This window comes from Sceloporus undulatus, chromosome 4 (genome assembly GCF_019175285.1).
Source record: "Sceloporus undulatus isolate JIND9_A2432 ecotype Alabama chromosome 4, SceUnd_v1.1, whole genome shotgun sequence".
NCBI lineage: Eukaryota > Metazoa > Chordata > Lepidosauria > Squamata > Phrynosomatidae > Sceloporus > Sceloporus undulatus.
The window spans coordinates 74,818,480-74,832,068 of NC_056525.1; the positions used below are offsets into that span (position 1 = coordinate 74,818,480).

At 41.9% G+C, this 13,589-nt stretch overlaps 2 protein-coding genes across 2 annotated transcripts in view; one reads left to right on the plus strand and one right to left on the minus strand.

The window, feature by feature from the left end:
• The window catches only part of EIF2B3 (eukaryotic translation initiation factor 2B subunit gamma), a 601,892-nt gene that overhangs the window by 334,937 nt on the left and 253,366 nt on the right, over nucleotides 1-13,589 (minus strand). The gene's annotated exons all lie outside the window — the stretch shown is intronic.
• HECTD3 (HECT domain E3 ubiquitin protein ligase 3) overlaps nucleotides 1-13,589 on the plus strand; it is a 26,313-nt gene that overhangs the window by 6,147 nt on the left and 6,577 nt on the right. The window contains exons 2-13 of the mRNA XM_042462827.1: nucleotides 551-711; nucleotides 1,764-1,856; nucleotides 2,193-2,328; nucleotides 4,653-4,768; nucleotides 4,977-5,090; nucleotides 6,131-6,213; nucleotides 7,346-7,511; nucleotides 8,584-8,665; nucleotides 10,707-10,889; nucleotides 12,162-12,214; nucleotides 12,438-12,502; nucleotides 12,836-12,939. Of these exons, the coding sequence (XP_042318761.1) occupies nucleotides 551-711; nucleotides 1,764-1,856; nucleotides 2,193-2,328; nucleotides 4,653-4,768; nucleotides 4,977-5,090; nucleotides 6,131-6,213; nucleotides 7,346-7,511; nucleotides 8,584-8,665; nucleotides 10,707-10,889; nucleotides 12,162-12,214; nucleotides 12,438-12,502; nucleotides 12,836-12,939 (1,356 nt within the window). The remainder of the gene's footprint in view (nucleotides 1-550; nucleotides 712-1,763; nucleotides 1,857-2,192; nucleotides 2,329-4,652; nucleotides 4,769-4,976; nucleotides 5,091-6,130; nucleotides 6,214-7,345; nucleotides 7,512-8,583; nucleotides 8,666-10,706; nucleotides 10,890-12,161; nucleotides 12,215-12,437; nucleotides 12,503-12,835; nucleotides 12,940-13,589) is intronic.

Sequence of the window (13,589 nt, forward strand, 5' to 3'; positions counted from 1 at the left end):
ATACCATGTTGGCTCTTTGGATTACATTTCTATCTGACCAAATATAAATAAATAATAATAAATAAAAGTTTTATTTATATGCCGCCCTTCCTCCGATCAGGGCGGCTCACAACATATTAAAACATACAGAGTTAAAAACACAGCTAAAACAAAACAGCAGTAAAATGCCCCATAGCCCAGCCTCTTGGCCACGGAAGAGGAGGGAGGCCCACAGGATATTTATTCGGGGAATGCCTGCTGGAATAGGAAGGTTTTGAGATCCTTCCTAAATTGGGCCAGGGTAGAGGACGAGCGGAGCTCGGTGGGCAGCGCGTTCCAAAGGGCTGGGGCAGCTATGGAATAGGTCCTCCGAGTCGTGGAGACTAACCTAGCCCCAGGCACCTCCAGTAGCTGCTGCCCAGACGTTCTGAGGGTGCGAGGCGGAATGTACGGGGAGAGGCGGTCCTTTAGGTATCCTGGGCCTAAAGTTATTCTGTTGTATTCCCAAGAGTGATTTTTCTACAGCGCACAGGCTTCATGCTGGTACCCCATTTGTATTCTTTCCTTGTAGGAACAGCTTGAAGAATATAAAACTGGCTATGATCTGGAGGAAGGCTGGATACTTATGTGTAAACATGCGGATGGCGGAGACAGGCTGGTGCCAGTAGAATCTATGGAGAGAATTCAGAGGCAGCAGCAACTTTTTGGGATGGACTACAAACCTGTGATCAGGTATAAGAACTCAAGCCTTTGGGTGGCTTTTGAAAGGACAATTGGGACTACTATGGGTGTGAAGGTGTAAGTGAACATTTGACATGGTCCATGAATCTGTGACTTGCATAAAAGACAAGCAATATGCTCTTGTTATAACGTAATTAGTAGCTTCAAATTATTTTACAGTAATATATCAACAAAGAGCATTTTGCCTTTGCTCATTACATATTTCTTGCTCTCAGAGTTTGATTCCCAACTGCATTTTTTGCAATCAGTGTTAAAGTTACAACATATGAGTAAGTTCATAAAGAGGAATATTTGACACAAATGGAGATGATTCAAAGGTTTTTAAACAGAGATGTTTCCTAAAGAACACACATCCTTTTGGTCACATCCTTTTTACTTTCTGTTCACTCATACCTACTCGCTTCTCTTAGTTGTCTTATTTTGGACACAACAGATCTCTTCCAAATTACATGAAGTCAGTTTAGGATCGTGCAAGCAGTGTGGCAACACAGTACCATGTAGGCAGTCAAATATAATTGTATGGTGAAAACATGAAGCCAGTTCAGAGTGAAGATAGGAAGTATCACCATCACTCTTGAGTCTCTTTAGAGATCAAGGTGTAATGCTTTTACATTTCAAACACTCCCTCCTGTTCACAGCCTTCACTTCCAAAATTGCCGTAAAGAGGTTTGGTTTTCATAGATGTGTATGAAAATGTTTATAGTCCACAAGTGCAGTTGAATGTACATGTACACACAGGCTCAACTCTAATCAGTAATTCATACCTTGTAAAAAGTGCAATTCATTCCTTGTTCTGCTTAGTATATTTAAGTTTGTTTGTTTGTTTGTTGGAATAACAGCAACAATAATTATGACGGTGTAAATATGATCCCCTTTGGTCTTAAACAAATTGTTACATATTAGCCCTTTAATATATTCTCATATAATTTTTCCTTATTTGATCAGTGAATTTTGCAATTAGAACTCTGCCCCCCCCCCCCAATTCCTGTTTATCTAAACAGGAATTTAAGCTTATTGTTAATACTATCCTTCTTTCATTCCAGGTGGGAGCAGGTTGTGGATTTAACATATTCCTTGCGTCTTGGGGCAAAGCCAAAAATCATGGAGCCAGATGTAGCAGCAGTAGAGAGACTCCGGTAATTTCCACTGTGGGAATAAGGAAGGATGGCTAGTTTAGGGTAGCCAGTGTTCTTTGTTGGAGAAGGGAGGGTTTGTCTGCAGCATTGAGCACACTTATACGTGTTTGCATACTATCCAATACTGGTCAGGTTTTATTTGCCTGGGGGCTTAATTCCATTGGGTGTAGAGCTTTTGTAGAAGAAAGGGGTGAAAATATTATTTTGGAGGGTATGTATGCTTTTCTGGAGTTAAGAGTATCACTGGAGGTGGAAGGATAACTAGATGACAGTTTCTGTAACCTGACCCCTTGATTGTCATTCTTTACTATTAATCCTAATTGTTTGGCATGTTAGGTTTGTGCCCCCTACGTGGAGCTATGAATGCGATGAGGACCTAGTGCATTTCCTTTATGACCACATTGGAAAGGAGGATGAGAATCTGGGCAGCGTCAAGCAATATGTGGACAGTATTGACGTCTCGTCCTATATGGTATGGTGCTTAAGTGGGCTGTCCTCTTTTGTTCAGGGACCTGTCTCTCAAGTTAACTGCCCCATTATCTCAGAATTGTAACCACTAGGTCATATTTCACTAGTAAGCAAGGACTTACAAATATAGTTAATTTGCAGTCTCATGGCTCGTGATTAAAGCACAGAGATTGTGCTTACTTGTCTTCATCCTCAGTTAAAATTTCGATAGAAGGTAATGTTTTTGGTCAGTTATGGGATACTATTATGGGGTACTGTGCCCAATGTCACTTCTATCTTCTTTTTTAGAGAAGGAAATTGCCTCTCCTGTGCTGAGTGGACAGGGTTCAGATTGACAAAGTCTTGAGGGGAGTGGATGTGGTGCGTCACCTTCAGAGAGAATAGGAAGGTGTAGCTGGATGTCCCAGCCTCTCAAATTTGAAGACTGGTTGCATCTGCACTAGAGAATCAATGCAGTTTGACACCATTTATCTGTCATGGGTTCGTCCTGTGGAATACTGGGATTTGTAGTTTGGTGAGCTGTTCAGACTTCTTTGTCAGAAAGCTCTGGTCCAAAAGAAATGACAAATCCCAGGATTCCATAGGATGGAGTCATGACAGTTAAAGTATTGTGCATTCATTCTGCAGTGTGGCAGCAGCCTTTGTTTGGAATCATGGAGGCAGCATCCTGTTATGTTTGTAATACCTTATTAGAACTACATTTAATGAAGCAGATAGTTCCTGGGCATTACTACTTTAATAGAAAACTTGGTACCAGAGGCAGAAGTAACTTGGAAAGAATAGGGTTAAGGTTTTGGCTACCTGACAACAAAGATTAGTTGAATATGTTTCAGCAAATGCTTTCTTCAGAACTAACAATAACCACATATGAAATTAAACATCCTGGTTACATAAGCCTTGCATAAATAAATTTTTAAAAAACATTTTGAACTTTCTAAAGACCACTTGAAGGCATGTATGCATCTAGGGATTACTTTTTCTTTCACCAGCCTCCACTTTTATGATTTCCATTTTGGGTTCTCAGACATATAGATCTATGCTCTTTTAACATGCTGGGAGGTAGCTGGTGAGACAGGCTTGTCTCCTCTCCCTTTTGCCCTCTGTTTTGCTGTTCATGTATGCTTACTAAGGGATTCTGGAGGCCACTGCTGTTTACCTAACCTGTTATAGACAGGCACATACAACTGTAGTAGGATCAATTACAGTAGAATTATATTCTTTCCCAACTCAAGCTTTATTACATTGTTTACTGCAAACATCTTGCTACACTCCAACACAGAAAGTCTATGTTTCTTCAGCCTTCCTTCTCCATCCTCCAAATGCCATTAAAATAAAATATTTAAAAAATCTTCTAAATAGACAGAGGATGAGGAAGAAAATTTGGGTTTGGTGGGTGTAAAATGACTTTGTAAAAAGGAGTTCCTTTGTCAGAGCATGCTACTATTTAATAAACTATTAGAACAGGGTTTTCTATTTCAAGAGCTAAGTTCTCTTGGTGGTAGTGTGTTGTGGACAGGAGAAGAAACTGGTAGTAGACAGGGCCAGAACCCAAAGTAGACAAGCATAATCCTTTTCTTTTTCTGTTCTACCTCTTCCTCTCCCATTTCCCCACTCCTCACCTAGTGGGCTCCTTTTAGATCATTCTGCTAAAGTCCTGAGCTAATAATTTGCAGAGAGGGCTTTTGAAGTGAGCCCAAGAGCTGCAGATTGACTACCCCTGAATTAGACAGATGCTAAACTAAGGCGCGTTACAGACGTGCCGAAGGGGCGTGCTAGGGTTAGGAAGGGGCGTGTTAGGGTTGAGAAGGGGCGTCACTTCCTGATGCCCCTCAACCCTAGTACGGACCGAGTCCATACAAGGGGGCCGCCATTTTGACGTCGCAGACGCATAGCGTCTGGATGTCACGCGGCGGAAGTGGCACCATGAGTGGGCGACTAGCGCCTTGTGGCGCCACTTCCAGGGCCCAGAAAGAAGTGCTATCTCGGTGCTTCTTTCTGGCTGTGCCCGGGAACCGCACAGTTTGGCCTCTGCAGTTCCCAGACGTAGCAACCGGCGGCAGCGGCAGACCACCCGTTTTGGGTGGTCTGTAACTCGCCTAAGTGATCTTTAAATTAGTGTGGAGATTTGTTTTATTTTTGCTTTCCTGCATCCGATCTTCTTATCTCCACTTTTAGTGTCTGACCAGGAATGAAAAGGGTTCAGTATGCCTCTAAAGCCAGGTATTTTGCTGCAGTGTTTGGGGGTGGGGTGGGGTGGGGGTAGGAGGATGAAGAGAATGGTAATAATCCAGCTCTTCTGATTCTAATGTGCTGCTGTATTTCCTTCAGGAAGAATTCAATGTTTCTTGCCTGACAGACAACCATGCCGACACCTACTGGGAGAGTGATGGGTCTCAGGGACAGCACTGGGTCCGTCTCAATATGAAGAAAGGAACCATTATCAAGTGAGCTGCTACAGCCTTTCCTTTTCTATCACTATCATTAAATATACTGTGAGTGAATAACTGTGGCAGGCATTTGAGTGTCTTGTAAAAGCCCATTAGAACTACCAACTAAAAGGATGCTTTGTTTGCCTAGAACTGTTCTAAAATATTATGTTCTTCCTGCTGTTGTTTGGGCTTCCAGTCCTGACAGAATTTCTTATTTTCCCAGGAAACTGTTCTTGACAGTGGACACAACAGATGAGAATTTCATGCCCAAGAGAGTGGCTGTATATGGTGGTGAGGGTGATAATCTGAAGAAGCTGAGTGACGTGGGCATTGATGAGTAAGTCAGAGAAAGAACAGGAGGGATATGATTTCACTGAAAACCAAATATGAAATCCTGCTAAGAATGTGCCCCTTTCCTGCTAGTGCTTACATGCTTTGTTGTTTATGGGTGCTTCAATAAAATGCTGCAATATTAACATGAAAGCAACCTCTATATTTGATTAACTCTAGTTTTGGACCACAAAATGCTTTTTTGATTGAAAGATCCTTCACCATTTCTTAAATTTGGTAATTCTAGCATTCTTTCAAGGGAATTCTGTACGTGTGGAACACATAAGGATCTAGAACCTTGTGTTCTACATGGGAACCAGTGGGAAATATTTGTATGTAAATAATGGATAAATATTTATGTAGGCCTTCAGGATACATTTCTGATGGCTTCCATGTGTCTGGGATAATCTACAGACCCTTCCATTGAGTACAAAATATTTTTGGAAGATACATATATTGAAATACCTGTAGACAAGCTTTTGAATCAACTATCTCAGCCCATTGTTTTCTTGATTATAGTGGTTTCATTCTTGAAATCAACCAGAGGGGGATTGGTGGATCATTTTAACTTATTAAGAAGGTTTGGAACGAACTCCTGGAATCCTGGGCTGAGATCCTGTTTGATTGCTGGTGGAGTGTAAATCTATGTCAATATTCTTCTCCTGGACTTCCCCTTCTGCCCCATGTTGAGTCTCAGGTGATGACATTAAGGTGGCCCAGCAGTCAATCACCAGTTAGTGGTGGCAGGGCAATCCTGGGCATATTCCAGCTGCAGTTTGCAACCTGAAAAAAGCGGACACATTGTTATCCCACATGTCTCACTTTGTGTAAGAAGGTTCTGGATGCCTCCATCTGCAACAGCCTTGAAAATACATACACTTGTATAACATAACTTGTATTCCAACTTAGATTTCCAACTTGCACCTGCTATTTGCTCCTATTCAGTGTAATATTTTACTAGCTTCTAGTCATGTACAATGAAAAGGCTGTCAATTGGAAGGGGTAAGTCTGCCCTATGCAAGAAGAAACATGTTTTTGTGTCCCCAGGAGCTACATCGGGGATGTGTGTGTGCTCGAAGACATGACCGCTCACTTGCCTATCATTGAAATCCGCATTGTGGAATGCAGAGGTGTGTGACGGTCAGCATGGGGATGAATTTATTAATCTTTGGGAGGATGGGGGGGAGTGTTACTCTGATCTTAAAGCTCCAGTATGTTTGTTGGTTTTTATCTCACCCTTTCATCATGAATACTAAGGATGGCAAATAGGTAAGACAATATAAATAATTCCTAATTTAAAAATCAGTGCATAATTTCAACAAGATGGAAAGATATTAAACAATTCAAACAATTTAAAAGAGCTTAAAAAGAGCTTAAAACCAAATACTAAAAGTAACTCCAAAGACTTTAATAAAAAATCTTTAATAAAAAGACACATTTTGACTTGGCACCAAAAAGAAACTAATGTTGGTGGCAGGCAGGCCTCCAAGGTGAAGGCATTCCACAAGTGGGACACCATATCAGAATGGAACCTCTCTTGTGTATTCATCTTCATCCTATTTCCCCCACTGGTGGGATACAGGAGAGTGCCTCCAGCAGACCTCAGTCCTCATGTAGGCATAAAAGGAGAAGCAGTTCTTCAGGTACCAAGCTAAGAAGCTAATTAAGGTTTTGAATGTCATCATCAGCATCTTGAATTCAAACCAGAAGTGAAGTAGTAGCCAGTGCAGTTACTTTAAGACCAGCATTATGCATTGACTGCATGGTAGCACAGTCAGCAAGGTATCTTCAAGTAGAGAGCTTTACACCAGACCAACTGGCAAGTTACAAGCACAAGGACTTGGTATGTTGATCCATATGTGCACATACACACACAAATAGCTCTGGTAGGGGGCCTGCTAGGGCCAGAGTGCAATTAGATGTTCTAACCAGATAGCTGCTTGGCATCTGCCCTGGTACTTTCTGTGCTGTGGAACACCTTTTATGATTACCTTCTTTAGGGAAGACAGCAAAGATGAAACAAAGTCCATGAAAGATTACAATGCAGTGTTTGATAGTCTTTAAGCTGCCATGGAACCCTGTTCTTGTGGCAATGGATGAACTAACCCTGATGTGAAACTTACACACACTCAATTTTTAACAAAAACAGATCATTTGCAGAGAGAACCTGGCTTTTCTCATTATTATTTTCATGATTCTTTTCCCTTTATGTGTTTCCTATTATGAGTTTCCTGAGCTGTGTTATCCTTCCTTTTTGTGCAGATGATGGGATTGATGTCCGGCTCCGGGGCATAAAGATCAAGTCTTCACGGCAACGGGAATTGGGACTGAACGCAGATATGTTTCAGCCAGCCAACCTAGTGAGATATCCTCGTCTGGAGGGGAGAGACCCTGACATGCTCTACCGACGTGCTGTCATAATCCAGAGGTATGGAGTAGGGAATGTTAGTAAGGAATGCCAAGTAAGTATCTCATTGTAATGAAGAATGACAAATAGAAGATGTAATAAGCAATCCTTCTACAGCTATAGGGATAACAGATTTGTTTGTGTACAGTGTTGCCAAATGGACCTAACAAAAAAGGGAGAATGCATCAAGACCTCCATCACTTGAATCTCATTCTATAACTGGATCAGCCTGCATGCTTGGTCTGGAAACCAAGCCTGATGTGGAACTTACAAAGCTGATTTAGCCTGGAGAAGAGAAGATTGAGAGAGATGACACAATAGCTATCTTTAATATCTGAAGAATGTTGTGGAGAAGATGGCGCCAGGTTGTTCCATTTTCTATATGAGTTTCTGCTGCTCCAGAGACTAGAACATGAACCAACAGATCCAAATTACAAGAAAAGAGATTCTGCCTAAACATTAGGAAGGACATCTTTACCATAAAAGATTGTCTCAGTGCATGGTAGATTCTCCATCTTTAGGGTCTTTAAACAGAGGCTGGATGGGCATCTTTCAGGAATGCTTTAGTTTTGTATTTCTGCATGACAGATGCTTGTACTAGGTGGCTGTTGTGGTCCCTTCCAGCTCTAAGTTTCTATGATTCTTCATCTTTTTGAGACCTGTGCTGAAACACTACTTTCTGGAATTTTTATATCAGTAAATCATTGAGCATTATCATTCACAAATAAATGGCGAGATTCACTCTGATCTGAAACTTTTGATGCTGCTATGTGTTTGTTACATTTGTTCTATTTTTGTTGCTGTTTTTTTTTTTCTTGTCTTTACATTTTATATTTCGCATTTTATGGTTTTTTTAACTTTTCAGCTAATTGCTTTTCTTTGACCGTAAAATACCCAGAGAATATGTTATTGTTGAATAAGACCAAAAAATGCATCAATAAATAAGTCTTAGTGGTGTTTGAGGGAGTGGGCGTATGTGTGTGCTCATTCAAATGAATGTATGTTGTGACAGGAAGTGCTCTAGTTGCTAAAACCTACTGAATTCCATTTTTTCCTTCTATTTTTCCCTTGCTGTGTATTTTGATTTTGGCAGGTTTATCAAGATCTTAGACAGTGTTCTTCATCACCTTGTTCCTGCCTGGGACTATACACTAGGCACCTTCAGTAAACTCAAGGTAAGGCTAGGATCTTTTTAATACTACAGTTTCTGTGTTGTCTTACTTGGGCAAATTATACAGAAGCTTGTTTCATGATGAGCAGCTCTGCATAGGAGGTCTGTTTGACTTAGAAAAAGCAAACAGACTCAATAAACAAAAGCTTCTGTCTCTGTCTTAAGCCTGACTGGGCTATAAACTAGGCTAACTTTGCTGTCCTGCTTCCTGTAGATGTAGAAGGCTTGTGGGAACAGCGACCTGTAGACTGACAGATTTAAATAGAGGTCTTACCTTATTTTAATTCAAAATGGCCTATGTTAGACATGAATTTTCTGTCTTGAGGTGAAAGAATACCATAGACTACTTTCTGTGGGCACCTATTACTACTGTAGGCTCACACTAGTGCCCTCACTAGTCAGTGTGAAAATAGGGAGAATGTTACAATAATACTTCATCTGCATAACCTGGGAATTTCTTCTCGGCTGGGATGCAGAAGTAATAATCAGTTCACATATCTTGACCCTTTCCCTTTTCACCAAAAAGGAGATTATTGCCAGTGGCTCCCCAGCTTTATTTAAGACAGTGGTCCCCAAACTGCTCTTTAAGGTATTTTGGACTTCAGCTCCCAGAATCCCAGACTATTGGCCAACATTACTGAGGCTTCTGGGAGATGAAGTCCAAAATCTCTTAAAGGGCACAGTTTGTGGACCACTGATTAAAAAGATATATTAGAGACTATACACAAAGGTCCCAGGAGGGATTAGAACCCAGAACTCTATTTGGTACCTCCACCTATTTGATATATCCAAAGATGTGTGCATGAACACAGTATCAACCCAGACATTGTGTTCTAATACACACCTTTCTAAAGAATGAAAGTCTTTCTCTCATGATCTTTAACGGGATTCTCCACACACATTCAAAGCTTTTTATCTCAAGCAAGGGTGATTTTTAGTTTATTTTGTACCATCCAAAATTGGTTGTCTACAATAGCTAATTGTCTACTTAAATCTAAATTGAAATTAATGTGAAAACCTGTATTTTTTTTTAATTGAAGGGTGCATAGATTTCAATAATTTGGGTTGGAAATATAAGTAGCTTTCCACATAGGACATGCATTCCCCTACATTAGATTGATTCATGAAAAAGGAGCATGTTAAGCTGTGGTACTAGAATTTTTCTCTGGCTTTTCTTCACAAACGAAGATTCAGGAAGGACTCATCCCATGCTTTCTACAAGCGCGTTGATGATTAAAAAGGCTAATCTGAGATAAACAAGTCCGGTTACAGAAAGCACAGCAAAAATGTCTCCTTGGGTAATGTTTCCAAGTTGTGGTTCTTTCTGCGTTGTCGTTTCTCTTCGAGACTTGTTCGGCATGAGTTTTTGAAAAAGGCTGCAGCATCGTGGATAGTGCATCTCCATGCCTCCCGATGCAAGGCCAGGGCGGACCATTGTTGGTGATCGATTTGGCCAAGCCTGAGATGTTGTTTCAGGGAGTCCTTGTATCTCTTCTTTGTGGTGCCCCTCTTACACTGACCCATGGTGAGTTCACCATAGAGTATTATTTTTGGGAGGCGATGGTCCTCCATCCTAGAAATGTGTCCCGCCCAGCGCAGTTGCGTTCTCAGTAGCATGGCCTCAATGTTGGTGATCCCTGCTTGCTCAAGGACAGCAACATTCGTCACATAGTCACTCCAGTATATATTTAGAACTGTGTAAACAGCGCTGATGAAAGCATTTGAGGAGTCGTAGGTGTTGGCGATAGGTGACCCATGTTACAAACCCATAAAGGAGAATAGACTATATACGCACTGATTTTTGTGCTTCGCCTCAAGTGTTTGTTACTCCAGACTCTTTTGCGAAGCCTTCCGAATGCACTATATGCCTTTGCTAATCTGCAATCGATCTCTTTATCAATCTTGGCGTCTGAAGAGATGATACTTCCCAGGTAGGTGAACTGAATAATTTGGGGTAATATCAACAGTGGAACTATATTAGTTGAGGAAAAGAATTGTGTTGACTATTGGAATATTGTTATCCAATCCAACTGTATCCCCAACAGCACATAAAGCAGTTCCTGTTGTTGTCTAAGCGACGCACAATGCTAATCACCCAGTGTCTCAAGGACTCTGAGACTAGCAAGCCCAACTTCATGCCACGGCTTTACATCAACCGACGGCTGGCCATGGAGCATCGTGACAATCCAACACTTGATCCCACCTGCAAAAACACTGTGTTCACCCAGGTAAGGCCAGCTCCCTCACTCACTAACTGTAAATGTTTCTGGACTGATTGGTTTTACAACACAGGATTAAATCCAGCATTTTTGGTGTATAACTGGAGCCAGGGTGGACACCAAATTTGAGGGTGTGGCCAGTGACTAGCAAGGATGGAGAGGGGCATGGGGGGGCAGGGTAGCCAGGCCCCACTGGGAGGGAGGATGGAAGCGAGGGAAGGAAGGTCAGCCTGCCAGCCATTGGGCCAGCTGACAGCTCAGTTGCTGTCCCTTTGCATCCAGTAACCTGGGAACAGCAATTGAGTGGCCAGCTGGCTGGCCTGCCTTCCTTTCGTTCTACCACCATGGGTGGCACACGGGTATGAGCAGCTGGGCCCCCTGCACATTTTTTGACACAGGAAGGAGTGTCTGTCTCCTTCCTTGGCCAAGCAGCACAAACCAGAGGTGCCAGCAAGCTGTGAACGGCTGAGATAGATGCTGGTGGCCAGCTGGCTGCTATGCAAAGTGGGGAGTGGTAACCGGAAGGGGACAGTCCCCTGTCCTCCTTGTCCCATAGCCAGCAAGGATGGAGGGGTGCTGAAGGAAGGAGTAGCTGGGTGGTGGCGCTGCTCCCCTCCCTTGCCACCTTGCATGATTTTAGTGGGTGGCAGTGGCAGCAAAACTGAATTGCGGGTCAGTGAAACCACAGGTACCAGTACTATGGACACAAGGGTCATACTCTTATGTCCTTTTTTGGTTGATGTGGAGGTTGGCATTCGCTTCCTTACTCCATAGCAATGGTCATTCCACACTTGGTGGTGTTGGAGGTGGGGGGAGACAGAGAAGTGTCTGTGTCCCTGTTGCCTGACTTGAAATGGTTAAGCCATCTGCTAGACTACAGGAGTAGCCCAATGGATTTCAACAGATGATGGAATAATTTTGTGTCTGACTACAGGGACACAGCCAGACATTTCTCCTATCTCCTTCCACTCTCCAACAGGCTTAGAATGGCTGTGGGGCTGCAGGTGCTCTAAAGTAAGTCCAATGTTTGTGTGAATGGTCCATAACTATTATATTTTGCTGAGCCATACAGGATGCTTGCTAGTATCTGCAGAAGAATCTATTGTACTCTTTCAGTGTCTATCATACAGCCTCCAGTCTTGTAAAAATGTAACAGCAGCATAGAGTCATTGGAGTGGGAAGAGGAGGGACACATACTACTGCTGTGTTTTCTTTAAGAACCAAAGCCTAGGATTCTTTTCCTTTTCTTTTAAAGCCTGTCTTGTATGTCTCCTACTCTAGGTATATGAGGGCCTGAAACCTTCAGACAAGTATGAAAAGCCATTGGATTATAGGTTAGTGCTTTCATAATTTGTCTTAGGAGCCATTTGTACTTCCTCTCTGCCCTTTCCACCACACAAAATCCACCACATACAAACATTCAAGGAACTTAATAGACTTTGACTCAAGCAGAAGTATGCCTCTTTTGCTCTTGGAATGAACAACTTCATCAAAAGTGCAATGTTTGCTTCTGGTTTATTGAGATAGCTCCAAGAGCTCATTTTTCTTTCATCTCAGGTGGCCACTGCGTTATGACCAGTGGTGGGAATGTAAATTCATCGCTGAGGGCATCATTGATCAGGGTAAGGCAAACCATAGTTTCAAACGTTGATCTTTGTGTGGTTTTGGATGTCATGATAGGCTAAGGTTCTGCAAGGAACCCTGGATTACTGTGGATGATGAGAATATTTACTCCTTCTTCTGATGACATCCACTTGTTGCAAAAATGAACCATGAACATTTGGGCTGTGGCTTGTTTATCAGACATCAGAAACAGGCTGGAGGCTAGTGCTCTAGTTTGTTAGGGAAGAACAGGAAGGCTTGAAATTCATCTGAAGATGTACTTGAGAGTAGAAATAGCTTGTGGTGGTAAAGCAAAGTTATTAAAATTACTTGCTGCTTCTTTTCTCTCTCAGGTGGTGGTTTCCGGGATAGCATCGCTGATATGTCTGAAGAGCTATGTCCCAGTTCATCTGAGACCCCTGTGCCACTGCCCTTTTTTGTTCGCACATCCAACCAGGTGCTTGTTCTTTACTTAAGCGCAACTTTCATTGCTATTAGGATGAAGATTAGGGCAGGCTCTGGAGAAAAAATGCTTAAGAGGTGCTGCTGATACAGCAATAAATAGTATAGCTGCCAAAGCATTTCCTGGATCCTTCCTTGCTGCCATCAAATCAGTTTTTCTACAGGCCACCTTCTGTTCCTTTTACATCAGTCATCTTTCTGCTTAGTACTACTCCCATGGATTAATTTAGTTTATCTCTCTTGCAGGAGAAAAATGCTTTGTAGAAAGTGAATAGTTTTGTTTGCTTCTTTGTTTATAGTCATTCTTATATATACTCTGATAGATACACAGAATGATATAGGATGAAGATTAGGGCAGGCTCTGGAGAAAAAATGCTTAAGAGGTGCTGCTGATACAGCAATAAATAGTATAGCTGCCAAAGCATTTCCTGGATCCTTCCTTGCTGCCATCAAATCAGTTTTTCTACAGGCCACCTTCTGTTCCTTTTACATCAGTCATCTTTCTGCTTAGTACTACTCCCATGGATTAATTTAGTTTATCTCTCTTGCAGGAGAAAAATGCTTTGTAGAAAGTGAATAGTTTTGTTTGCTTCTTTGTTTATAGTCATTCTTATATATACTCTGATAGATACACAGAATGATATA